This window comes from Equus przewalskii, chromosome 30 (assembly GCF_037783145.1).
Source record: "Equus przewalskii isolate Varuska chromosome 30, EquPr2, whole genome shotgun sequence".
NCBI classification, from domain to species: Eukaryota; Metazoa; Chordata; class Mammalia; order Perissodactyla; family Equidae; genus Equus; species Equus przewalskii.
The window spans coordinates 29,685,101-29,712,575 of record NC_091860.1 but is presented as its reverse complement, the minus strand read 5'-3'; the positions used below and the strand labels follow the sequence as shown (position 1 = coordinate 29,712,575).

General features: G+C 52.1%; 1 protein-coding gene across 1 annotated transcript; it reads right to left on the bottom strand.

The window, feature by feature from the left end:
* Positions 1 to 26,973, bottom strand: PITRM1 (pitrilysin metallopeptidase 1). The gene is made up of 27 exons (XM_070600970.1): positions 26,768 to 26,973; positions 23,796 to 23,898; positions 21,718 to 21,824; positions 21,291 to 21,442; positions 20,618 to 20,732; positions 20,445 to 20,541; positions 19,255 to 19,415; positions 16,734 to 16,860; positions 16,362 to 16,450; positions 15,453 to 15,581; positions 14,738 to 14,851; positions 14,442 to 14,538; positions 13,759 to 13,893; positions 12,978 to 13,116; positions 10,647 to 10,763; positions 9,062 to 9,194; positions 7,646 to 7,766; positions 7,461 to 7,537; positions 7,060 to 7,225; positions 6,658 to 6,758; positions 5,094 to 5,214; positions 4,384 to 4,455; positions 3,669 to 3,781; positions 2,318 to 2,443; positions 1,184 to 1,329; positions 514 to 616; positions 1 to 417 (listed from the first exon to the last, which is right to left on the bottom strand). The coding sequence occupies exons 1-27, from the start codon at positions 26,818 to 26,820 to the stop codon at positions 324 to 326; spliced, it is 3,108 nt and encodes a 1,035-aa protein (XP_070457071.1). The 5' UTR covers positions 26,821 to 26,973; the 3' UTR covers positions 1 to 323.
* Between the last annotated feature and the right edge of the window lie 502 nt (positions 26,974 to 27,475).

Below are 27,475 nucleotides of genomic sequence, written 5' to 3'. Positions count from 1 at the left end.
TCAGAGTTGCCTTTTATTTTTAAGTTTCTTAAATAAACATTCTAAAATAAGTTAAAATAAGCATTTATATTAGATATTGTGCATCTCTGGCATTTAGTGCATGATTGTTCCAATTAATTTCGTGATCATTCCACTTGCTTCTTTAAGGTGGAAGAGTTCTGGTCTGACTTGTAGACAATACATTAGACAGAATTTTAAGAATGATGTACCATCACGATTTTTGGAAAGAACCTGTCTTTTTTGACCTTTTAAATTTGATTTAGCCCAGGCTGAACATTCCGGAGCCTATGTGCCTGTAGGTTCAGCCGCGGACAGCAGAGTTGCTATCTCACGATCCACGAGGGGTCCCGAGCAATCTTCGCGTTCTCTGGCCCGAGCAGAGCCAACCCGTGCGTGCTCCTCCCAGTGCCAAGGTACCTGTGGGCAGGCGGGGCGGGTCAGATGGCCCTCCACAGCGGCCCTCTGGGCCACCGCGAGCTGGACACTGGGAGCCACCCACCCAGCGGTACTCACTTGTTGCTCACGGCGATAAGGCCTTCTCGGTGGACGGCGAAGAGCTGCTCCCTGTGCGCCTGCTTCATCTCGTCGGAGAGGCCGTGCAGGAAGTGGTCCAGCCCTGGAAGGGGACACACAGGAAGTGGTTGCCGCTGAGAGTGAGCACAGAGGAAGTAGTCATGCCTGAGAGGGAGCACAGGGGACACATGGGAAGCGGTCGCCCCTGAGAGGGAGCACAGGGGACACACAGGATGTGGTCCAGCCCTGGAAGGAAACACAGGGAACACACAGAAGCAGCCACCTCGGGTGCTGACCCTGTTCCATGTCACATTTCGAAAGGTCAAACCTTTGACCTTCATCTCCCCCAGGAGCCACTCCCATTTGGGATGAGGACGCTGACCGAGTGAGGGTCACACTGGAATGGCCTCCAGCTGGACGTGGGTCCCACAGCCCCGGGGACCCCCGTTGGCCTCTTGGCCTCCCATGATTCGAGCTCTGAAGTGAGGGGCTTCAACCCCTTCCCGTGGGAGACCTGGAGCTGCTCTTGCCCGGGTGCCGAGAAGCACATCTCAGGGTCACAGCAGAGAAGGTGGGAGGTGGGGTGAGAGGAGCACACAGCTCAGGGGCTCTCGTGCTCGGCCTGGCAATGCCACGTACGGAGGAGCCCTTTGTGATTTACTCCCAATACCTCTGTCCGAAGGAGCCACCGGAGCATCCACGGCGGAGAAAACGGAGAGTTTGGCCTCGTCAATGTCCTGCTGCGTGAACCTCCCCGACTTCGCCCAGTCGACGGCCTTCGCAAAAGACTGGAGCGTTTCCGTCGCACGTGGATCCCTAGGAGAGGCAGAGAGTGAGGCCTCCGCGCTTGCTAACAGGACACATATGACAGTCACGTGCTGACTCCACGGCTCCTCGATGTTGACGAGCCATTAATGCCTCTGCTTGAACACGTCCAACAGGCACAGATGAAAATCAACAATGGATATTTAAATGTGGCCGCATGAGCCGTCAACACGTTCTCCCTCCTCGGAAACGCCGTCTGTCCACCCAGCGCTGTCACCAGGTGACTAAGCACTCTGAACTCGCCAGAAGGGGAGGTCAGGCGGGCGGGGGAAGTCGGGAGTGAAGGGAGGGAGCAGACTCGTGCCGAGAAGCTGAGACAGGTGGGGTAGAAACCCACTCCTGCATGTGCACCCACAGCTGGGCCACCTGCGAGACCCTCGAGTCTGGAGGGTGACAGCTCCGACGCCCTTGACTCCCACTATCCATGTGGCACCGAGCGCATCTCACGGTGGATGCTGAGGGTGGGCTCACGGTCTGCCCGCCCCTCCTCTAGGAGCCGAGCCCCCAGCTCAGGACAGAACCGGAAGCCGTGGGGCCAGAGGGCAGCACGCAAACCCCCGCTCCTGAAGGCGCTGGGAGCCAGGCCTTCAGGCAGCTGGCCCCAGACACGGAGGGACGACTCCAAGGAAGGGGCAGGAACGTGGCTCGGAAGCCCCGGGAGCCCAGAGCCATGCGGGGCCTCTGGAGGAAACGGGGCCAGAGTGCGGGGGATTATGCTGCTCAACAGCCGGTTAGCAAGCGCCACGATTTACTTAAGGAGACGTTTCCTTCTCTCTGCCACTGTCCCTAAAAGCTGACCCCAACAGGATATTGCGGGTATGGCTCAGCAGCGATGAAGCGAATAAAAGCTGGAAGCGACTGTGGTTTTCTCAAGTTCGGTGCACGTATAACGACACTGACGATGAACAGAGCCAACGACGTCAGGGACGTGGGACATGGGCCTCGGCCCCACGTGTGGGGCTCGGTCAGGGACGCTCACCTGTACGAGTAGAGCGTGAATATGCCGCCACGGCTCAGCTTAGCGCCTCCGCCGTAAGCACCACCTTTTTCTCGAATTTCTGTGTGCAAGAATTTAGCAGTCATCAGATGCGCCAGGATCTTAAGACTGAAATGAAGGAATAAAAAATGCAAGTTCAAAGAAAAAGGCCAACAGGCAACTATCGTGTACAATATGAAGCAATCCAAAAGCAAAAATAAGGAAAATCAAGCTGTAATGTAACATACACATTATGATCCCCCCATTTTAATGAACAAAACTAGGAGAAAAGTGTGAGGAAGAGGCATTTTCAAACACTGGCTTGGCTTCCAGGGGTTAGGGGGAGGGTGGTGGGAGGGCCATGAGCTTTCCTGAAACACTTCCAGCTCTCTCTCACTTGTTACAATACACAGAGCATTTTAAAATCCAATAAAGCAAAAAGAGGGTCTAAATTTTCATCGTGCAAGCCAATGTACGAGTCGTTTCTTTCAACGCCGGTGGTCAGCACGTATATACATGGGCATGGAAGCTCTCAGACAGGTTTCTGCGGGCCGCCCTCCCTAAGCTCTCACTCCAGTGGACCGTCTCTGTTTTCTGCTCCCACTGACTTCCATCATGAATGCCACAGCTGCCGCGTGAGAGACAGAAGGATGGTTCTAGACAGCATCTTCACAGGCCAGAGGGAGCAGTGCCGTGCAGACCCGCCTGACGGAGCCGCCGGCCAGGGAGAGGCACAGCCCACCTCACTGAGCACTCGGCCCAGCTCTCGCTCCCACCGTCTTTTCTGAAACAGACGAGGAGCTGCGTGGAACAGGAGCAGGAGGGGTTCCTGCAGATGGGGCAGGGGGGCCTCTCAGGGACGTCCGAGGCAGGAGTGCCAGGCCTGTGCAGACGGGCTCCGCACTCCCCAGCAGGACTGGGGCTCGCCCTCTGCATGTATTTTCCTTCAGAAGGTTCTATTATTTCCCTATTACTTAAGGAACACACATTCACTGTTGGAAAACTGAAACATACCAAAAAGAGGGGAAAAAATCTGTAATCCCGCTACCCAGGGGCACCTCTTGTAACACTGGTGCCTTAAACCTACGTTTCCTATTCAGTGGCTGAGAAGCCATGGCTGTTCCTGAGGGTGGAGCACAGGGTCACGTCCTATAAAGTGGGAGGGAGCTGACAGAGGGGGCAAAGGGGCACGATTCTGCCTCCACATGAACTTCCCCTCCTGTACCTGCGGCAGTCTCGGTCTCCCTCTGTCTGTCGCACCCACCACGCACCTTCCCAGCGGGGCCCCTGATGTGCTCCCCTGTCGCGGCCTTGCCCGCCCCCAGCAGCAGCGTTGCGGTCGGCTGCTCCGTACCTGGCATGGTCCGGGTGTGCATAAGGGGCGGTCCTGACACACTCGCCCACGTAGTTCACGGGGAAGGGAAGCAGGAAGTGCGTCTTCATCTGGCAGGGACTGAAGGTGGGGTCCTGCGGAGGGAGGGGAGCGCTGTGGGTCCCTGAGCCCTGCCTGCCTGGGCAGCCAGCCCTGTTCTCACGTCCAGAGGCAGGGCACGGACAGGACGTCACCCCACACTACTTCTCACTTTACCCCTAACATTTACACCCCAGCCATAGCACGAGGCCTCCCGGTGTAAGTGTCACACAACAGGCACAATTTGCTGTGCGTCATGCACATCGCTGGGTGGCTGGGTGGTCTCACCTGCTCGCTTTTCTCCAGGAACATGCTAACCTGCCCTGCTCTGCGAGGGACCAAACCAAACGCCACAGCCACCAAACTGTGTAAGAAGGGATCACACGCCCGGCTGGAGCTGTGTTGACAGTAACTCAGCAGTGGCTTAGGCTAAAACCGAGGGAGACGGCACAGGGACAAGAGCGTGGGCAGTAACAGACGTCTCACAGCACGGGGCCGGGCACGCAGTCCGCTGTGCGCGAGAGAAACCACTCGGGTCCACGTGCTGGCAGGGTGAGGCGCCTGGCGGCTGTGAGGAGCGGGCAGAGGGCCGACACCCAGCGCAGCCCGGACGAGCGGGGCCGGCTCGTTCTGGAGCGACAGGGGCTGGTTCACCTACCGTGATCAGCTTCCTTATGATTTGGGAGCCACCAACGTGCGTGCTTCCTCCGGATCCGTGAGGAACAGGTCTCTGAAAATAAAATGTTTCCAGGAGAAACGAGAAAGTCCCTCAACTCACTGGAAATAGGGAAGAAAGTACATTCCGGAAAACCCAAGAGCTGATGAGCAGTGTGGGGCCCAGAGCGCAAGTGGTTTAGAAAAGGTTTTAAATGGAGGCAATCTCCTTGTACACCTTCTGATGGTCCCGGAGAAGCAGCCGCTCACAGGGGGGCTGTGGGGGCCCCGCAGAGCTGGGCTGACGGATCCACAAGGGGCAGGGACGTCCGCACGTCCGGGACAGAGAGGGGTCCTCCGCGGCTCTGGTGAGCCTGGCTGAAGTCCACCGAGAAGGGACCCCAGCCCCTGAGACTGCACTGGACGCGGCTGCCCTGAGACAGGCTCACGTGCCACCGCCCAGGGCTGTTCTCACAGGTGCCCCAGGCCCGACCGCTTCCCATGGAGATTGCTCGCCGCGTGGCCCACTGACGACGACGGAGCGCAGGCCACGGGGCGCAACTCGCTCCTCCCCAGGTCACTGCTGGACAAGCTGCCCTGCTGAGCTCGGCTGTTCCCCGGGAGGGGCCGCGGCCGCATGCAGCTCCAGGAGAGCAGCCCTCGCAGGACCCGGCGCCTCCCGGGGACGCTGCCACAGCGTCGCTGCTGTCTCACCTCGACCACGTGCGGGCGCACGGGCTTCCGCTCCTTCCTGTTCCGGCCAAGGCTCCCGAGGAAGTCTTCCACCGCTTTCCCCGCCTGAGACATCTGCTGAGGAGTCGCGTTCACTGAACACCTGTTGTAAGATCATACGTACGCAGGTGCTATCACTATCAAAAGTAAAACACTGTGTTACTAATTCACTACATTTTGTGTAAATAGTACAAAAATAAAAGTGAATAATGTATTGTTTTTGTATAAAATACTGCTCAAAAACGTTAAAGGAATACCAACCAAATACGGAAATACTACACATGGAAAGCGAAGACGCTTTCAAGTTATCAAAAAGCCTTTCCCATATTCCAATGTGACACAGCTAATTAACAGCCATCAAGATGCAAAGACTGAGTTTCTGACTCTAAATTCTGCTCCTCTGAAGACACGGGAGAACACAGAGAATATTAAGATCTGCCAACGATGCCTTTAGACTTTCATTACCAGAAAACTGAAAACTTAAATTACCGTCTAGAAGAGAAACCAACAATTTGAAAATGTGAACTGGTCATTAAAGCAGAAAATTCTAAGTTGCCAAAGATTTACCATGCTCTCAAAATATACTATATAACTCTTCCAAATTCTACAGAACCACAGATACTGTCTCATCAAAGTCACCTGAATTGTACAGCACACTGACAAGGAGCACTTTCTTTCTTTAGGCCTTAGATCTATTTCAGCTGAGTTAACAGTAGCACCATTACAGTAACACCGGCTGTATTCCAGGCACCACACAACCCCCTGCATATGTTCTTTACTGCTTGCTATAAATCTGCAAAGCAGTGTCCCACGCACAAGGTTAGGTTGCCGGAGACACCACGGGTGTAGGTGTGAGTGTGATCCAGGACCTGGAAGTGAGCTCGCCCGGCACGAGGCCCAGCACTGACCCCGGGCTCCCCTCCTGTTGCCCAGAGAACCTGCGGTGATTCCCAGGAATTGCAGGGGGAGGTCCCGGGACGCTATGGGGAGCTCCACGCTGATCTAAACCTGTCACAGACAGTGAGATGCAGAAAACACCCCAGGGGTCAGCCACCATTATGTGTTGTCCTGCTCACAAGCCTGAGGGCTTAAGGCCGACTGTGTGTGGAAGGCCAAGTGCCAGACGTTTTCCTCAAACCGCCGTATAATTATTCTTGCAGCAAACTGTGTGTGTTTACTCTGCTCCTGAGCAAGCTGGCCTTGCCTGGGTCTCACGGGTGGCTCGTTTACAGAACGCTTGCTATTTACTTTTGGGAGCAATGTAACTAAATCTTTGCAGCAAACATACATTGCAGTTTCATAATTAAACTAGCTCACTTTCTTTCCCACCTCCCTCATTTATTAAACTTAAAATACTATTGTTTTTTTCCCTATATTAAATGATTTCTTAAGCATCAGAACATGTGAAGTCTAGAATCACGCCCTTGACCATACCAAGCGTTCCCTCTGAACTGAAGAGGAAGGTGCCATGAGTGCAATGTCAAGTGCAAGGGACACTGAGCGGGATGAGGCAGGAGACCTTTGCCGAGAAACGGACCGGACCCACCTCATGCCATCACCATTTAACAGGTGCTTCTTGATGCGCGGGAGCTTCCTCAGGACAGGTCTGATGTCCGCCGTGTCTGCAATTCTCTTCATGAGCCTCACCTAAGCCAAAGGGACCAGTGTGTGAGGCAGACCAGACCCCCTGGCAGAACGGGGGCCACACACCGCGCCTTGTCTGCAAACCAGACACCCTGGCCTGGGACCCCAAGTCTGTGCCTGGGGAGGGATGCACGTGCCTGGCATGGGGAGCGGAAGGGCTGGGGGGTGGGAGGAGGGAGGTGAGTTAAGAAAACCTGTTCCCTCTTGAAACTGGTCAGAGTTAGCTTTTCTGACATGAACGGCTCATTACCAACTCTCGGGGAGCCAGCCAACCCCAAAGAACGATGCTCCCCAAGCTTGTCACCTGGTCCATCCCACTGAAAGTCTCCTGCAGGTCCCCCGCAGGCGTCAGCGTCCTGCTCGCCCTGACGGACGCGTACAGGTGGCCCGAGTCTGGGATTCCGTTGGACAGCTCCTGAGCGGTCATCTTAACCAAGACTCTGAAGCGCTCCTCTTCCTCCAAGCACGGGCTGCGGACAAAGGAAACACAGCTCCTGGAGACCCATCCACACCCGCTTTGTGTCATGGAAAGTCTATTCAGTGTCCAGACGAGCTAAACATCCTCACAAATCTCACACAGGAATTACAAGTACAATTAGGCTGAGAAATCAACAACCAACAGACGGGTAAACCTCTACTTTGAGTACATATCAGACCCAGATCTCTGACACGTCCCAGGATTGACATCTTTGCAAATCAAGTTACTTGTTAAATATTTCACTCCACAGATGCATCATGTCTGGTAGGTTTCGATCGAGGCAGAAGGATGAAAAAAGCACACCCTAAATCATGAAAGAAAGAAAAGAAGAAATTAACTATGATGTAATTTAAAAGGAAAAGATGCTGGAGAAATAAACTTTGGAGTGCTGTGTGACATGGAGACAACATACCTGCTCGTAGGTGTCCAGATGCGAGCCGTCGGGGAGCACGTGAGCAGAAACGGTCATCCCCCCCGTTTTCAGCTCTATCTGCTGAGCTTGCTCCCTGTAGTCAAGGGTGCCACAGCCCAGCCTAGTAACAGCAAAGAAAGATGTCCCTGTCAGCCACGCCATCTTGGCCACCTCATCCCAAACAAGCTGTTGCATTAATCCAGTGACCACAGCTTCTCAACCCCTCCCCCACCCCCCTGCACGGCACGGGCGCCTCTCCACAGCGGGCTCTGCGTCACCCACCGCCCTCTCCCGTCCAGGGGGTCAGTGTCCAGTGCTCCAGACACCTCGGCAGCCGCTGTCTAGCGAAAAGAATCAAGTCCTGACCTACTCCCAGTGCTAAGCTTTCACACGTTTACAAGCTGTCCCTAAGCTTCTCTTCTTCACAGCATTCTGCACAGATGCCATCTGCTCAAGTAGCCGACAGTCTCAGGGAGGAGACCCGGAGAACAAGCCTTTTTGAGTTTTTAAGAAAAGCAGAGGTGATCCCAACACGGATGACGCCTTTGGAAGAAACACTCTAATCGCTGCTGCTAATGCAAGAAATGATCTAAGCTGAGACGACAAAGGCGAGGCTTTTCCTAAAAGCAGCGTGCCATCAAAGGACAAGGAGGGGGAGCAATGATGGAAAAAGGGTGGCGAGCTCGGAAAGGTCAGAGGTGCTCTCTCCACGCGAGGCGAGGCTCAGCCAGGGCTCGGGGGACCCCGCCCAGGCAAGGACTGCACGCACATGACCGTGACTGGGGTGGGGTCAGGGCGGTGACACAGTCCTACCCTATTGGCTGCAGGGGTCTCTCTCCCCTCCTTCCCGGGACGCAGGAGGCAAAGAAAGCCTACAGCTCCGACTACCCACCGCAGCCTGCCTCCCTCGGTCCCGAGACGGAGCAGGAGCAGGCACAAGTAGCGGCGTGCGCCCTGCTGTATCTGCAGGTCTGCTTCCAGACCGCAGCTCACCCAGGGGCACAGGGACCACAAGCCAGCTCAGGGAGGGCACACGCGGCACGGTCTCTCACGGCGGCCCCAGCTGATGCGCTAGAGTTAATCACTCATGTTTTCTAAAGAAAAACATTCTCCTCATTCTTACAAAGAACTTAGTCACTGACACAGACATATCTGTATCACATTGTACTCGGAGTTTAAAAATATTTCAATGTACTATGTTTTATTAATATGATTTTCGTAAGAAAAATTCTCAACAGATACACTACACACGCTACTTACACACTGTCAAACACTATGGGTTTTGAAGGATAAAAAGTCTCACTGGAAAGTGATTACTGATGCTTTAAAACAAAATAAATAATCACAGAAAACACCCATTAATGACACATACTAGGATGTGCGGAATTAATAAATGTGCGTGTCTTTGCCCCTTACTTGGTGAGGACGCTGCAGAAGAGGGGCACGTAGGGCCTGAGCTCCTCGGGGAGGGTGTTCAAGCTCGAGAAGGCTCTGAAGTAGACCACGCCGTTGGTGGGCTGGGCGCAGTACTGCACGGGGATGTCTCCGGCTGCAGAAACAGACGGCACAGAACCGTTCAGATCTCTACCAGTAAAATTTTAACCATAGAATTATTGTTTAATATTTTAATAATAATGCTAACGCTTCTCAGAGATGGACATTTAAAATTTATATTAGCAAGGACACACTATTCGTTTGCTATAATTTAGACAAATTTCTCTATTATACTTTTGTTATGGTAAACGCTGAAGGCCTTCGACACTAAAGCAACCCTCGCTTCGTGAAGAACGAGAAGATGAGGTGCTCTTCCGGTCCTCGACTGCACCAGCACACGGCTGGTCCTCACCTCCTGCTGTCCACCCTCACCACCTCTGCTCGGATCCTCCTCGTTATCTGAGTGGCCTCTGACAGGTCACTCCTGCTACATCTGAACCCACTACCTCACCCATCCCAAATGCCACCCCTCCTTCTCATGAGGCCTGCCCCTGCCCCGGGTCCCTGACGGCTGCCGTGCAGTCCCAGCACATGGTGTCTGTCCCGCCCTGGGCACCCCAGGCTGCCATGGTCCCTGCCCGTCAGGTACGCAAGGTGTGATCTCTCTTTACATGCCAGCGCACGGCCCCAGCCCAGTGGAGGAACTGACGCACTGACTGATGACTGATCCACCCTCCCCAATTCCTCTTATAAACACGCAAGAACTTTCCCAATAAACCCGACCGTGCGGGGATGAAAACATCAGTGGGCGTAACCCCGCTCCCTAGAAGCCTCATTCAGAAGAACAAGTTTCATTCACAAATGCACACACGAGCGTACAAGTAGATGAGACGTGTGTAAACAGGGTAAGTTCTGCTGAAAGTAAAAGGCAGGAGAGGCTTCAGAGATCCCTGAGATGCTCGAGCACAGTGGGAACTCCTACCCAGCTGGGCACCGGAGGGAGTGCGACACTGCGGTCAGAACGTCCTCGGGACAGAGCGGTGAAGAGAAGACCCCATGTGGAAGATGAACAAACGTCCACCCTGACAGCGGGACGTCGTCCCAGAGAGCCCGGCTCTGCGCTTCCAGCCGGAGGCAGAGTGAGGCAGTGACAGGCGCGGAGGAAACCGGAGGCGGCGAGAGCCCGCAGCTCCCTCCCGCCCCCCGACTCAGTGCCTGAGTGTGGTGAGGGGCTGAGCCTCCTGTCCTGTCATCCCCCACCCAGACTGAGGCCCAGGGGCTCCCAGGACGCCGGTATCCTCTAAGAAGTGCGCTTACACAGCCACAGCACAACCCTAGCCCTCCCCCGGGTCTAGGACAGCGAATCCCAGCGCCCCTCAGGCCTGCTCGCAGGAAGACACACAGGCCCTCCCGAGCACAGCTGTCCATCGCCCCTGAACGGTGAACACAACCTATGGGAACGCGGAGAGCAGGACGAGGAATTGGCAGGTGGCTCCGCCTCCTGTGGGGCCTGGACGGGACTTGACCCCTGAGCCCGTGCGCCCGGCAACACGACGCTCACACTCACCTGCCAGGGCCACCTCCAGCTCCGTGAACGGGATGGCAGGCTCGATGTCCGACACCTTCAACGCTGGGAGGCAAGAGGCGTCCTGGGGTTCACTTTGCTGAGCCTGTAACTCCAAACCTGAAAAAGAGGGGGACCAACATTCAGGCGAATGGAAAGGTCGTAGTCATCACCCGCCCTCTCTGTTCCTAACTCACATGGGAATCAGCCGCCCCGTGGGGTGTGGGGCCCACTGGCACTATGGTTTCAAGGGACCTGCCACATCCAAGCAAACCAGACCCGGGAGCACAACCACCTGCTCAGTAGGCAGCTCCCTCCCGATTCTCATTCTTTTTTAATTTTTTGTGAGGAAGATTGTCACTGAACTAATATCTGTGCCACTCTTCCTCTGTTTCACGCGAGATGCCATCACAGCAGGGCTGGACGAGCAGTGCTAGGTCTGCACCTGGGATCCAAACCTGCAAACCCCACACCACTGACGCAGAGTGCATGAATTTAACCAGCATGCCACTGGGCCGGCCCCCCTAACTCTCATTCTTAATAATCTAAAAGAACGGTTTTGCTGGGGGTGGTACTGTGCTCAAGCTGTTTCTCCACAGCCCCCTAAAATTGTTTTTTTTTGAGGAAGATTAGCCCTGAGCTAACCACTGCCAATCCTCCTCTTTTTGCTGAGGAAGCCTGGCCCTGAGCTAACATCCGTGCCCATCTTCCTCTACTTTATATGTGGGACGCCTGCCACAGCATGGCCTGCCAAGTCATGTGTAGGTCCGTGCCTGGGATCCAAACCAGCAAACCCCAGGTCACAGAAGTGGAACATGTGAACTTAACCGCTGCACCACCGGGCAGCCCCAACACTGCCCCCTAAATTTTATACTAGACTGACTGAACTCGTTTGTAGACCTTTCAAACCATTTCTTGCCTGACTGAAATTTAATAACTTTGTGCTTGTTTATTCTTATTTCACTTTCACTAATCTCAGCAAAACGCTTGTGTAATCACATAAATTTCACAAATTCTAAAACTGCTTAAAGGCATTTTCTGGGCCTGCCCTTCCACTGATCTGATGAGAGGGGAGCCCTGCCCAGACCACACGGACTATCGGGGGGTCTCCAGAGGCTCAGAACACACCTCAAGACAGCTGAAGGGGCACGCGGGGAGACAGCATGGTCCAGTTCTGTCATGCATGTGGCCGCATCACGCCACCAAGATACCGGACGCCCGGTGTCTGAAGGGCTCCCTGACCTCCACATACCTCTGAAGTTCCCATCACCAGGCCCCGAGAGCCACAGTGACCAACCCACTGGCCCCACGGGGCACTTCAGGGCAGCTCTTCACGGGCGCTGCCTCCCCGGGGCATGGCCTGCAGCAGCACTGGGGCGCCGTGCTCCCACCTGCTTGTACCTCCTCAGGTTCCAAGGGCCCCCATCACCTGCTTGTTAGCCCCCAGTCAGTGCTGTGTCCCCACCCCTCGCACCTCTTGCTAGTTCTGTGCGTTTCATCTGAAAAAGCCGCCTCCTGCTCTCTGGCCCGTCCAGTCCCAGCCACAGTGCCAGGTCTGCCTCTTTCACCCTTCAGAACACCCCCGGCCCTCTCTGAACGCAGGCAGAGGCAGGACAGAAACCTCTGACATGTGCCCCTCCTTTTGCCTCCGGTGCCCACCAACCCCACTCAACACCATGCCTGCGGGACCTGCCCTCTGTGGGACTGGACTGCCCTCTGACAGGAATGTGGGCAGCAGGGCTCCCTGGCTTTACGGCTGAGCCACCTGTCCCCGTGAGCATGTCTGTGTCAACGGAAATGTGGGCTGCGTCAGTTCCGTGTGGACGCACGCTTTCACTTCTCCTGGGTCAATGCTCAGGAGTAGGACCACTGAGCTTCACAGTGAGTGCACGTTAGCACCATACAAATCATACATCCGTTCCTGTCTTCATGGGCGGGGCCTCGCCCCAGCTCCAGGCCTCTGCCCCTCCCGAGACCTGCCTCTCCGGACTCCCGGCTCACACTGTCCACACGGCTCCTCGGGAAGCAAGGACGCACTGCAACACAACACATGCTATGACGGCAAACCACAGCCCCGGTGAACAGAAAGCAATGGTATAATTCCCCAAACAAGTAAAGCTTCCTCTTCACCTGTACGCCTGCCTTTCCTGTTGAACGACAGGGGGAACTTTCCGAGAACAGGGTCAACCCTACTGGGGTGGAACCGCTTGCACCGACGGCAGAACTTTGTAGGCGCCCCATAAACACAGGATGAATAAATGCCTCCACGACTGACTTCCTGAAGCCCCCGGGTTGGGGGCTCGGGGGCCGTAAGAACATGACCCAACGTCTGACCTTTTTCATAGATCTGCTGCTTGTCTTTCACCGACAGAGACTTGACCTTTTGCTTCAGTTTTTCTGTTTCCATCTGTGTTTGCTTCTCAGAATACTTGTCGTCGGGTTTCATCGATAAAGTCAACTTATGCTGATTATTCTGCAACAATCAGAACAACAAAAAAAGCCACACTGAGACAAGACTTTATTAAGGCCCAATGTATTGAACTTTGTGCAAAATAACCAGAACAAGGCAGCGACCAAGGTCAAGTGATGAGATCCTGTCCCGCATCCAAACGACGACACACGGACAACAGCCCCCGCCCTGCCCCATAAGGTCCCATAAGAAGTTCCACTATAGTAACAGCTGCCTACAGGGGCCTCACACCAAGGACAGACGCCCAGACACCTAAGGGAACAAACGAGCAAGCACCAACAGAGTCCTTCACAGGAACAACCGGAACACGCACACACTGACGACTGTTCTCATATTCTAAACTTTCTATTAACAAAACAGACAGATATGCAAATGCTCTGTCAATACAGACACACACACACACACACACATGCTCATATGTAAAGTACACATACACATTCATATAAAAAACCAACCTGCATCAGAAGCTGGAAAATAGAATTAAGTTAACATGAGCATTTAAATTTTTAATTAATAATTAAAAGATTGTCATTTATTCATTAACAAAAATTGACTTACATAACGTAGATTATATTCCTAATGTTCCTTTCATTATTATAAAATGCAACTTCAAAATTATAGACAGAAGTTCTCTGATTTCCTTACTTTAAAATACTGTCTCACTTTTTCTTGCAAAAACTTCGGATTTTCCTTAAGGCACTGCCTGAAATGAGCCACTTGACTTCCCAGCTGCAGGAGCTCCACGGGGTCCCCGTCATGATTCCAGCAGGAAGCGATGTACTGGAACACAGATTTTTAAATCCACACGCACATTACACCATGAACGCTACATTAGCCCAGTAAATACTGAAGGCATGGCATTTTATTAAGATCTCAGTTTCTATATTTAAAAATATCACAGACGACTGTTCATAACAAAAATTAAGACATTCTTTGGTCAGAAGAAGAGAAATGAAACTCATTTCAGACCTGTTTTTTCCTAATAAAAAAGCATAAGTTTAAAATTATTTTTAGAAAATATAATTACCAAGAGATCAACAGTTATCAGAAATCCACACCCGTTTAAAGTATTCTGTGCAAGTCTATTTTATGTAAAGACATAAAGTATCAAATAGCCAATTAGGTAAGCTAGTAAAAAGACAAATAACTAAATTAAAAGTAAATTTCTATCAGATCCAAAACAGCCTAACTTTGCAGGTTCAAATGAAAGGTGCTCTGAATATCAATCTATATTTTTAGTACTGTGAAGAACCACTAATTGCAAAAGTCAAAAAACACAAAGAAAGAAAGAAAGAAAAAGAGAGAGAGGTGGCTGGAAAATCACGCACCGAGGCCAGGGCGAGTCCAAAGCTGGTGGACTGATGCTTCATCTGTATCTCGATTTTATGAAGTAAAGCCTCAATTCGATCATCTTCAAATCCCTTCCTGAAGAAATACGAAAACAGATGTTGAAAATAAATGAATGTTTTTGAACAAAGCAGCAGAGATGGTATGTAAACAACTAAATGTGAACAAGTGCGTTTTATTACGTAAGAAACAGCCAGACAGCGGAGACGCCTGGCTGCCCTCCCCGCCAAGCGCCCGGGAACTGAGAATGCGCGATCACCAGCGAGGCCTTACGCACTCGATGACTTCGCCGATGGTCCTGTCGATGATGTCCCGGACGGTCTGCACGTCCTTCTCCGCAATGCCCTGCAGGCCGACGCTGAAGTAGGCCTCTCTGGTGCAGCCATTGTATCTAGCGGACACAGCAGGGAAAGCATCAGAATCCCAACAACTTCCGTCATTCACCAAACACGCTTTATTTAAACATCAAATACTCTACAGAACACGGCCGAGGACTTTCCACTCCCAAGGCCCACACGGACGCGTCAATTAAAGCAGTGCCCTCACACAGAACTGGTCACGTCTACATTCACATGCTTAACAGTACTAAAAATCAATACAATGTAAACTTTAGAGGAATGGCAAAGTGAAATAGAGAACTAGTGAGTTTTACAAAATCCTAAGATTTCAAAGGATATTTAATGACCTGACTTTTAAAACAGGCAGCAGGATGTCATCCTGAGCTCTTGGAAAAGCTGTCTTTTTTCCTTTTGCTTTGTTTTTTTGGCCAGTCCCCTGCAGGGCATATAAACAGCTAGCACTGGAATGATCCTCTAGCGCAAGGTTCTGGGCTGTCCTGTGACCGTGGGATGTCAGGCATGCGCCACCCCTGACGCCCACCCACCAGAGGCCAGTGACCCTCCTCAGATGTGACAAGCCAGACTGTGTCCAGACCCTGTCAAACGTAAACCTGCCCCAGGTGCAAGGACGGATCTGCTGACAACAGAGCTCACCCAGCATCAGGAGAAAAGTCCGTGCCGAGTCCAGATTCAATCAGGGCCTTGTAGAAGGGGGAGTTGGGTCCACCGATCAGGAGTGAAGACAGAAGGCTTAATGTGAAGGCTTCAGAGGTGTCAGTGATCCTGCAGTTAAAAGGTGGGGGCAGGAGAACAAAAGGGGAAAGAAACTGTGGGCCCTTGTAAATGTTTTCAAAGGCATTAACATCACTACAAAATTAACACTTGTATTTACAATGCAGCAGAAGTTCTACTAGAAATTCTTGCATTTCAACCTCTATTTTAACAGTTATATGGGCAAAGGAATTTTGTTTTTTGCTTTTTTTTTGGTTTGCAGAGCTCTTAGATACTGAGATAGTTTTGGGTCCCAAACTACAAGGGTGACTGAGCTGCATTTCGAAGGCTATGACAGCGTGCCAAGCACTCTGACCTCTGTTATTTCCATTACAGCCACACATCAACACCTAGACAAAAACACGACGAGATGGGGCACAAGCCATGCAGCTGCTCGGGCCAGACAACCCGATGGAGTGCGCTGGAGCCCTTCCTGCCCGCGCACACTCGAGTTAGAGCTCTGCGTGTCGTACGTTCTTCTGATGCCCTGTTCACAGTGCTCTTCCCATGCTCAAAGGCATCGATTGATAAGCCCCCCTAATGGTGACACCTGCTGTTCGGAGCCAGCCTTTTCTCTGTAGGAATGAGCTTTAGATGCAATAAGTAAGCAACCTTTCTCCTGGATGCCTATCAAAAGCGTTTCCCCAAAACCAACCCAGAGGTTGTAAAAACTTCCCGGCCTCTATTGCCTGCTAGACTCCTGGATCCTAACCCTCCATTCACCCTCGATGGGAGGACCCCGCTCCGACTCTGCTCACCCGCACTGCCCCCACTTCTGCAGCAGATACCTACTCTGGTAAGAGGAAGCTGACACTGACAGTCGTCTGTCTGGTGGACCCCGCGGCCAGCGAGTCCGGGGCACACGTGACCTGGAACTCCCTCTGTAAGACGACGTGATGCGTTAAGTAGGCACAGAGCACGAGTTGAACGAGTTTATACCAGCACTGGTTGTCTAGATAGATAATGGCCCAAGAGATGCTTTCCAACAAATTAACTTTCTTTTCAAGCAAATCATCATTCTTTAGGCTTGAGAAGCTCTTACATACACAGCAGAGCCCACCAGACATTTAAAAACCCTATTACTGACGCACAGTTTGAGTTTCCATCTCATGCATCTAACAGGCATGGTGAACACACTGACTGGTGTCTGGGCAGCACACTCACTGGCTTATCCCAAGGCTTCTGTGCTGGCACGGTGGTACTCGGCTCAATTTTCTGAAATTTACTCAGTGCTTCTTCGTGAATTTGTTCCAGATGCTGTTCTAATGGGAAATTACCGTAAGTGAGGAACCTGAAATTGGGAGAGAATCTATTAGACTCAGTTAAAAAGAGGAGATTTCAGCACAGATGGGTTTTTGTATCAAACCGAGGGTATGCAGGACACAGCAGCCGTAACAGGCCGGTTTCCACATTGAAACGAACTTTATATAGGAACACATTTTTTTACTTAGCTTAACTACAAATACCAAATAGAGTCTTTTGCTCCTTTTATTAGATAGGTGGTTCACACACAAGACAAATCGTGCAAAGGCATTAATTAAATGTAAATCTGTCAAAAATCGCTCTTTATTTTACTTGAAACGTACTACAAAAGTGTTATAAAAACCAAGTAAGTTATACGTTAAACACCTTGAGACCTTCCCTACAGCAATGCAATAACACTGTGGGACTGACAAGCTAAAGAATTTCACCAAGTTCGATTTTAGGCTACAAGTTTCAGATTACACGTGCTTTTAAGATGACACATTTGTTTATCCAAAGGAAAAAGGTTATGATGCCAGAGTTGATCTTTTTCTTTAATCTAATGTCCAAGCTGTGGTCGAGACGCACGGACACGGAGAGCGGACCAGCGGTGGCCAGAGGCGAGGGGCGGGGGTGGGGTGAATGGGGTCAGAAGTACAAACTCCCAGGTAGAAGACAAGTGCTGGGGATCCCGTGCGCAGCAAGGTGGCTACGGTTAGCAATGCTGTACAGGGCATGTGAAAGAGGCTCAGAGCCCAGATCTTAAAAGTTCCCTTCACGAGAAAAAAATCAACTACGTGAGGTGATGGATGTTAACTCAACACCATGCTGATCATTTCACAATACACGTATCTCAAATCATTATGTGCCAATTATATCCCAACAAAATAAATAAACAGAGAGATCTGGGGGACTAATATCTTACAGATCCTTCAAACAACTTACTGAAGACTAAAGAAACTGTGACACACAGGATGAGCTTGAAGGACTCCCTCGGGCCACTTCGGGACAATCGGAGCATAAAACAATAAAATAAAAAGACTCCATTTGGTCACACAACCCCAAACACATACATACATACATACATGAAAATATTTCCATGAGGTCATAAAGTATTAAAAAATAAAAGAAACAAACAAGGCTTTAAAAAAGCCTCTTCTGTCACTGGAGGAGCTCCTGCTACCGTCTCCCCCTAAAATGGGACAGCCGAGGAGAAGCACCCCCAGTTCTCCCCCGAGAACCGCACTCCAGGAAGCCGGCTGCCCCGTGGACGGGGAAGGCTGCTCTTTATAGAAGCCCAGCTAATAATCGTACGAGAAATTACAAATTCCCTGGAAAACTCTGCAAACTCTACTAAAGGAACCACTCCAGGCAACACTCAATGAACACGAGAACCAGGAACAGGCTCACGAGGAACTCAACATTCACTGGTGTCAGGGCACCAGCCGTCAGACGGCCTGTGTCTACAAGGAGAAAAACAGAGCCTTACCAAGTATGTGGGCCTCATCTGGATCAAACAAACACTTTGGAGAGTACTGGAAAATCGGAATTCAGAAGTCGTAGTTTTAAGCTAGTATTTTTTATTTTGTTAAATGTGAAAATGGCACTATCTTACGTAAGAAACTATCCTTATGTTTTAGGGTCCAAATCCAAGTATTAGGGGAAAAGCATCATGATGTCCATAATTTCCTCTAAAATATGCTGGCCAAGGATATACCTATGTGATAAGTGTAAGGGGTTCATTATTCTATTCCCTATACTTTTCAGTATGTTTGAAAATTTCCACAATTAAAATTTAAATGTTTTTACACTTAAAATAATCTCACAATAGAATTTAACATTACTGTTTGGTATATTTATAAATAAAAGTATTAGTGTTTTATTATTAATGATACCTGAAACAAGCAATTTATCAAAAAGCAAGTATATGAGGTTTAAAAACTGCAACCGCTATTTCTGGAGCACTTCCAGGACCAAGGGCGAAGAGTCTGATGAGCAAGACACCGCACAAGCACTCCCTCATTACACATCCTAAAGCTGAGATGCTGTAGACTTTTAGAGCGAGCGTCCAAGGAAATCAGAGAGGCAATCTAATAAGTGAAGAATCTTATCCAAATTTACATTGTTCTTAAGCACACATCTCTGCCAAATCCAAGAAGCTGTGTAGTTTAGTGTAAGAAAATGCAAACAAGGCAACTCTTTTTTTTTGGTGAGGAAGATTGTCCCTGAGCTAACAACTCTGCCCATCTTCCTCTATTTTATGTGGGACACTGCCACAGCATGGCTTGATGAGCAGAGTGTAGGTCTGCAACCAGGATCCAAACCTGCGAACCCTAGGCTGCTGAAGCAGAGTGCATGAACTTAACTACTATGCCAACAGGCCAGCCCCCAAACCAGTCAGCTCTTCATCATCCCACCACTCAACCTTAGAAATGAACCTTACCTAGCATTACTGGGATGATAGTGAGTAGCATGGAACTGTTTAAGCTGCTCCCATGTGAGGTCTGGGATGCAGAGCGGGTCCCCACCGGAGACCACGGAGTACGTGTGGTCGGGAAGGAGTCGGTTCTGAAGGTGCTGCGAGAATATCCTCTCATTATCTGCCTTCAAATTCAAAAACACACACACACGTATGTAATGCAATAAACACACCATTACATTACAACACATAGCAAATCAGTCACCTTCTGAGAGCAGATACCTATAATGTCTTGCAAATAAAACCGTGCTAATGGTAAACAAGGACGCCCAGGCAGACACTGTTCAATAACGAAGCCTCCAATACATCCAGTCTCCACGTGGGACCCGGAGACCGGTTCTCAGAAGGGAAGGAAACTCCACTTTGCAGCGCATACCAGGCGCCCACAATGCAGAGCTGAGGGAAGGGCAGGGATGCCCGGAGCCGAGGGAGGACCAGCTAGGAGTCCCTCTGACCACGAGCTGCGCGCGGCAGGGTCCCATGGCTTCCAGAGGGAAAGCCATCACCCTAACTTGAGTCTCAAGCAGCAGCCCTAGCTGAGTATTAAAGGAGAACGATAGAGCCGACAGCTGCACGGGGTGGCCGGTGAGCCCGTATGTCAGGCGGGCGCCCAGAGTCAAAGGGGCTGCGAGGATGGTGGTCCCCAGACTGCCCGGCCTCAGACCCTTCAGACTCCTAGAATTAGGGAGGGTCCCCGGAACTTGTGATGCCGTGGGTTTCTTGATTTTGTGTGTCTGTGTACATGTAATTTTTCTTTATCAGAAATTAAAACTGAAATATTTTACAAAGTTACTTATTCCCTCATTAGCTTAACCCATCATTACTTGTTAACATAAATATCTTTCGAAAAACACTTTTCATAACAAAACAGAAATACTGACCAGAGCAGCACTGCTCGGCATGTTCTGCAAATGTCTTCAATGCACCAGTCTGAGAATGGCTAGTCTACAAGACTGCGCTCTAGAATGATCTGGCCTTTCTAGCGTCCCATGGGTTCTGCTCAGAGCCCCGTCCCCCAGCTAATCCAACAAGCTCCACACGATGAGAACAACTAAATGATGTAACAGGATGTCAACTATCTCCCAAACCTACTTACATCCCAATATTTCACACAGCAAGATAATTTTAACACAATCCACAAAGGAAACACTCACGAACGCCCCCTTCATCTCGTTAAAGACGACCCCCTTAAAGACCAGCGGGCTCTGCGGGTCCCTGGGATCCTCGTGTTCCAGCCGCCATCCCTCCTGCCTAAACAACGACAAAGGGTCACGGGGTGACAGCGACTCCCTCTCCAACGCCCCCGTCAGCCATCACCGTCACGCACCAGAAATCAAGTTCCCGCAGGCATGGGAAGAAGGCCGCGTCCAGATACACGGACAGGAGGTTCCGGAAGTCCTTGGGGTTTTGTGTGGAAAATGGGTACAGAGTGTAGTCGCTGGCTGCAGGCGAGGGGAGAGAGACCGTAAGACACAGATGCCCCAGGAACCGCTCGCTTCCAGCCTCGCCTCCCTCACAGCACGCGCCAACTTCGAGGGGCACGGGGGCGGCGCCCCTGCCACAGGTGGGCACCCAGCACGGGCACTGCTGTCTCGCACGCCCAGAGCGGCGGCCTCAGCTCTCTAACGGCACTTCTTTGCGCACACCACCGGCCTACTTGCCGCCCCACTTCCTAAAAGTAAAACGAAACACCACCGTGACACTGACAAAAGGCTAGAGACCAAATTTTGTAGCAATACTCCCCAAAGAAAATTGTTTTGACCTCTTCCAGGAAAAACCTCAGACGCCTTTTCTCTGAAATCCCAGTTTTTATAACCCAACCATGGTATGGCTTTCCTACAGGACTGGACTTCCAGCATCTTTCAACTAGACGAGAGAAAGGTAAACCTACTCTAGTCGACAGGGTGCCGACGGCCCTGCTTCACCTCTGGAACCACGTGACCTCGAGCCCGTGCGCCCTGCAGACCCAGGAGCGGTTCGGGCTCGGGACGCCGTCTCACCTGTGAAGGCGTTCATGAAGGTGGACAGCGACCTGTTCAGCATTTTGAAGAAGGGGTCTCGGCATGGGTACCTCTGAGAGCCGCACAGGACGGTGTGCTCCAGGATGTGCGGGACGCCACTGCTGTCCCTCGGGGTGGTGCGGAACTGCACGCTGCGGGGAGGGGACAGGTCAGCGTCACAGGCTGCGGGGCCTCGGAGCACGGATTGATCCCTTCAACAGCATCGTCTTTCATAACGACGCTCTCCGACCATGGCGCGTAGAAACTCCCACCCACACTGTAAATGTCACGGCGTGCAGCTGAGGGTGTAAACCCATGCCAGCTTTCCCTCCATTCCCAGGGCCCCGGCAGCAGCTCCTGCACCGCGCGAGCACGGGAGCTGCTCTAAGCAAACACGGCCGCGGCCCTTCTCAGGACACCCACACACCTGAACAAGTTATTGGTGTCCTCTCTGGCCAGGTGTAAGTATCGTGCTCCCGTGCCGTCATGGCTGAGCTTCACAGCCGTCAGCGACAGTTCAGGGATGGACGTTACCTGAATTGACAAGACACATGAGCAGCTAACCTCGGAAGGAAGGGCGTTCAGAGGGTTACGTTAAGGACGCTGTGGGAACGGGCTGGTCTGCCTTGAACCTGCCGACCCTGAGAAGCCAGCATGATGAAGGCCAGACCTAGGCTGATGATGGCACACACCGTGCCTTCTGTGAATGCTATTTCCTAGACGTTTCCTGAACATTGCAGTGTGACCCAGAAGGGCAGTACCCTCGCCCCATTTACAGATGAGACAACCGCAGCTCGGGGCGATGGGAACACCTGCCGAGACCACACACGGCGGGGGGCAGACCCCTCTGTCACAGCAGCTGCCCCAAGGCATGAAGCTGTCCCTGGAGCGTCTGCTGTGTGTCTTACTCCTGCACACACCGTCTCACGGGACACTCAGACAGCCCTGCCGGGAGGGAAATGCTGGCACAGACCTCGGCCTTGGGGGGGCTGAAGGATGCTCTGAGGACTAAACTTTGCTTCCGAGTTTATGGCGGTTCCCAGTGGTGAGCCGGGGCTGTCGGCCGTCACTCGTTCCTCATGGGGGGTCCGGAGGGCATAAGTTCCCCCAGTGTCCTTCATCTGGGTGAGCCTCTGCATAATTTCCCTGTCCTCGGTGCTGCAGAACTGGCACATCGTGTGACTGCGCCGGGGCGTCCCCTCCAATCACAATGCCCGCTCACTGTGATAACCTGCTGTTTATCACCCCCGCTGTCCAGAGGCCGTGAACGAGACCCGTCTGCGCCTACACAGCAAGTGACCGGCCGGGCAGAGATGACAATTCCGGTTCCCTGAGCCAGCTCGGGGGCCTTGCCCGACGAACCACGTGCTTAGAGGGGCCTGCTGATGTCTGCATGATTTATGGCTGTTAAGTGACTCACATCTTAGAGTTCACTGTGCTTCGTGAGAGATGATCCACATACAGAAAATCAGCAGGTGCAGCGAGATGTCTGCTGCATAACAGCTCTCCTGGGAGCTACTTCTCAAACAAGGGTCACGGTTTATCATAAAATGAATTTCTAGAAAAGTTGAAAAATAGAGGGAAAGAATTCCAAGTATGCTCCTCTTGAGCAGTAACTATTGCAAATCCAAACCTCTCTGCTCGGCCTTCAGGGACCTTAGAGATGCTCTCGCCCACCCACGCACCCTTGCTCTGGCAAGTAAACGACCCACTGTTCCCAGCCCTGCTCAGGCTATCCAGACAGAGGGCGGCTCTCCTTCTTAATTGACACGCCCCTGCTCCAGGAACCCATCCCACAGCCTCATCAGCAGAGCGCCCCTCCTCCTGACTTCCTCTTCCCTCCGCACTTCTGCCACGCTCGTCCCACTGTCCCGTGTTACAGCTGCACGCATCTCTCTGGACGCTGAGCTGCTTGCCTTGTATTTGTGAGAGTGCCAAGAACAGCATGAAGCCAACAGCCAGTCAATTACGTAAGTACGTACTTTCAAGTATTGCACTGAAAGATGTGAAAGTTTAAGCAAACAAAAACCAAATGAAATACATTTTAACATAAACTAAGTAAATACAGGATCACAATCTTTTTTCTATAATTCTGAAAACTAAATGGCTCAAAGGCAGAAAGTTTTTGCCTACGTTTGGAGCAAATTCCTTTGAGGGTAACAGCTGCCCTGAACAGAGGTGGGGCCTTCGGAGTCTATTTTCACACTCCGTGAACAGTCACGTGTCTGGACGCAGACATGCTAATGTGCTGATTTACTTTCGAAAATCTGAAAAGGTGTCAGGCTGCAAGGGGTTCAGGGGAGGGTATGGGGACCTGCACTTATTTAAGAATCAGGAAAGCCTTTCATCTGCCAACTCCGCTCAGGCGAGCACCTCCAGTGGCAGAGGAGCGAGGCCAGGGCCTGGGGACGCAAGGTGACAATCGTCCAGTCTCTGATCTGAAGGCCCTCCTGCTCTCCCATCAGGGGGTCCACACAGGACGCGCACCGCGGGACGGGCCCCCACCTGGCCCACGGTGAATCCGTGGATCTTCTCTCCGACGTGATACCGCAGCGCCCTCTCACAGGCTGTGTCGCTCCTCCACCTCCAGGCTCTGAGGCCGGCATCGCTACAAGCAAGGAAAGTCAGCAAAGTCAGACGACTTCCAGGGAAACCGGCTGACAGAGCTCAGTAACGTAATGAAAACACACCATGTGATAAAGAGAAATCCACAAAGAAAAATTAAACCTTCCATCTTCCAAACACATCCCAGAAAACTAACTTCCAGGAAAGCTCTCAGTTTTAGTGATCTTGTATCCCAACTGAGCTAAAGCTTCATAATAGCAACTAATGATCAAATGCTGAGCAGCTTTCATTTGTACATGTTCACAACTAACCACAACACAATTACGATACCAATTTCCTTACCTATATAACAACAACTTCCACATCAAAATGGCTTCTTCCATCACAGCATCGCAATAAACTCAAACTACAATAAAGTCCCATTCCATACCTGCCACATCAGTGAAAATTCAGTAGTGTTACCAGGAACTCACACACCATTAATGAGTGTGCAAATTCTGACTGTGGAATAGCATTTGGTGTTATTTAGGTCAGCAAATCATTCACCTCGATGTACGTGCCCAGGAGAACTTTTACTTGTGCACCAGCACACATGTACGAAAATGTGGGCGCCATTCCTCAGAGCCCCAGACTCCACCAACCCAGATATTCAGGCACAGAAAGTAGATAAACTGTGGACTATTTAATCAACAAAAAAACTTAGCCATAAGAATGAATGAACCACAACTGCGCGTTAACAAAGACGTGGGTCACATGATGCTGAACCAAAAATACCAAGGAGAGACACAGTACTATTCTAGCAGGTAGCACTGTATTGGAGAAATGCACAAAGATGGTAAAAATATAAAGAAAAGCAAAGAAATAATTTCTGCAAACCAGGAAAGAGATTACATCTAAAAGGGAGGGGGCGTTACCATTGGTTAGGGGTCATCTTAAACTGGGCAATGGTGACACAACTTACTTTTAAATAATTTTTCTCTCAACTGTATTACATGTTTTATGGAATTTTCTACATTAACCTATCTCAGAAAAATTTAAAGTAGATGTGTACAGGAAAGGAAAGAAAAGACTGACTCAGTCAGTATCTGGCAATATTACGGAGATATGCTAGAACCAACCAATATTTTTCTTATTGATTTAGCACATTCTAGAATTACAGGACAGAGGATTTTAAGGAATTATTTATCACGAAAAATACAGACATGAAAAGGAAATGCTTACACTGAGAGTGTTTGAAAAGCTGGAGGAATCGCGGGCCTCCCCCCATAGACTTTCTGGTAACCATATATGAATAACTCTCCCGCACTCAAACTCTGAACACAGCAGCAGGGCACCCCAACAGCTGGCACCCCAGTGTTTCCTCACCTCAGCTAACAGCACTTAAACTGCACCATAAACAAGCCTCTGTAAATTAGCATGAAACTAAACAACTCGTCCTTTTTTTTTTCCTCCTAGGTGAGGAAGATTCACCCCGAGCTAACATCTATTGCCAATCTTCCTCTTTTTTCTTGAGGAAGACTAGCCCTGACCTAACATCTGTGCCAGTCTTCCTCTCTTTTGTATGTGGGTCACTGCCACAGTGTGGCTGACGAGTGGTGTAGGTCTGTGCCCAGAACCCAAACACGCAAACTGGGGCCGCTGAAGTGAAGTATGTGGAACTTAACCACTAGGCGACAGGGCTGGCCCCATTCATCCTTTTTTAATAAGTAAAATGTTACGTCAATTTACAAACTCACAGGGCACGATGCTCATTCAAGGTTTGAAAATAAATGTATTCTTTTTCCATAAATCTAGTCATTAAAAAAAAGTTCAATTCCCGGAGGCTACAATTTCATTAAGAATGTAACTCAAGCATAATCACTTGGTGTGGAAGCCTCAGGTCCCTTAAGGATTCCTCACCCACAACAAAAAGGAAATGGGAGGAAGCGTTTTAATGAGGGCCACAAACTGCCAGTTGCTTTTACCGCACCAATTAAAACCCACATTGATGACCATCTTCCCTTCAAGAGCCCTGACGACCTGTACACAGGGCCACCCACTCTGAGATCACCTGAGGTCCCAGAGGGAAAGGGGGTCAGGCCAGCTCCTTGGGCCTGGCCCGGCTGTACCCGCAGACTTGTCTTTCTGCATCACCCCAACCCTGGTAACTGGACCAAAACTCCCTTCCTTTGCGAGGTGATAGGAGGGTGGCTCTGCCATCCCAGAGGCTAAAAGGACCCTCACGGGGGCCCTGCAAGGGTCCGCGGGCTGGGCTCTGGGCTCTTGGGGTATAGGAGGCCCAGACCAGGGGTCTCAGAGTGCAGGAACCCCAGACAAGAGGTCTCGGGGTGCAGGGCCCCCAAATCAGGTGTTTCAGAATGCAGGAGCCCCAGGCGAGGGGTCTAGGAGTACGGGAGCCTCCGATCAGAGGTTTTGAGGTGCAGAGGGCACAGGTGAGGGGTTTCAGGGAGCGGGAGCTTCAGGCGAGGAGTCTAGCGGTGTGGAAGCCTCAGACCAGGGATCTCGGGGTGCGGGGGCCCCAGGCGAAGAGTCTCGCAGAGCGGGGGACCCAGGCGAAGAGTCTCGCGGAGCGGGGGCCCCAGGTGAGGGGTCTCGCGGAGCGGGGGTCCCAGGCGACGGGTCTCGGGGAGCGGGGGCCCCAGGCGAGGGGTCTCGGGGAGCGGGGGTCCCAGGCGAGGGGTCTCGGGGAGCGGGGATCCCAGGCGAGGGGTCTCGGGGAGCGGGGGCCCCAGTCCCGCGGTCTCGGGTAGCGGGGGTCCCAGGTGAGGGGTCTCGGGGAGCGGAGGCCATGCATGACAGGAGGGGGTTGCGGGGCGAAATCCCAGACCCGAGCGAGAACCCGCAGTCTCCCGCCCCTCCCGGCCGTCCCTCCTTCCTTCCCTCCCTCCTCCTTCCTTCCGCCCGCGTCTCACCGGCCACTCAGCCCCCACAGCGATCTCCGCGCCCGGCCCGCGCAGCGCCACATGGCGAGTGACCAGCGCAGGACCAGAGCCGCGACCCCTTATCCCGACGCACGCCGCGGGGGCGGTGCACGCCGGCCGCGACCCGATTGGTCAGCGCGCAGAGCGACGCCCTCTCTGATAGGCTGGCGAGAAAGGGGGCGGGCTGCCTCCGCGGCGGGTGGGACTCGAGGGCCGAGGGCGTCAATAGGACGCGGGGTGGGAGGGGCGATGGAGGGGCGGAGCGCCGCGAGGGGCGGGGCCGGGTTGTGGGGCTCCGGGATGTACACGCTAAGGGGCGGGGCTTCGAGGGAGAGGGGCGGGGCTGCGCAGCCGAGGGGCGGGGCTTCGAGGAAGGGGGCGGGACTACGCAGCCGAGGGGCGGGGCTTAGAGGGAGAGGGGCGGGGCTGCGCAGGTGAGGGGCGGACCCACGCTGGACCAGGCGAGCTGCGTGGTCCTCTAGCCGCGGCGCGGGCTTTGGTCTCCGGGATGGAGGTTGTGTGTCTGCGTTCTGCGTGCTCACGCGTCCATCTGTAGGTCTCTGTAGGCAATGACGTAAGAGTAAAGGACGTCCTACTGGGGGACTCCGCCAGGTGCCTTAGCCCTGGGCTGAGTGGCTTTGTGAATAAGGTCCCTGCCGGCACCAGATGGTTTCCAGGGCCACGATTCCGTGCTGTCAT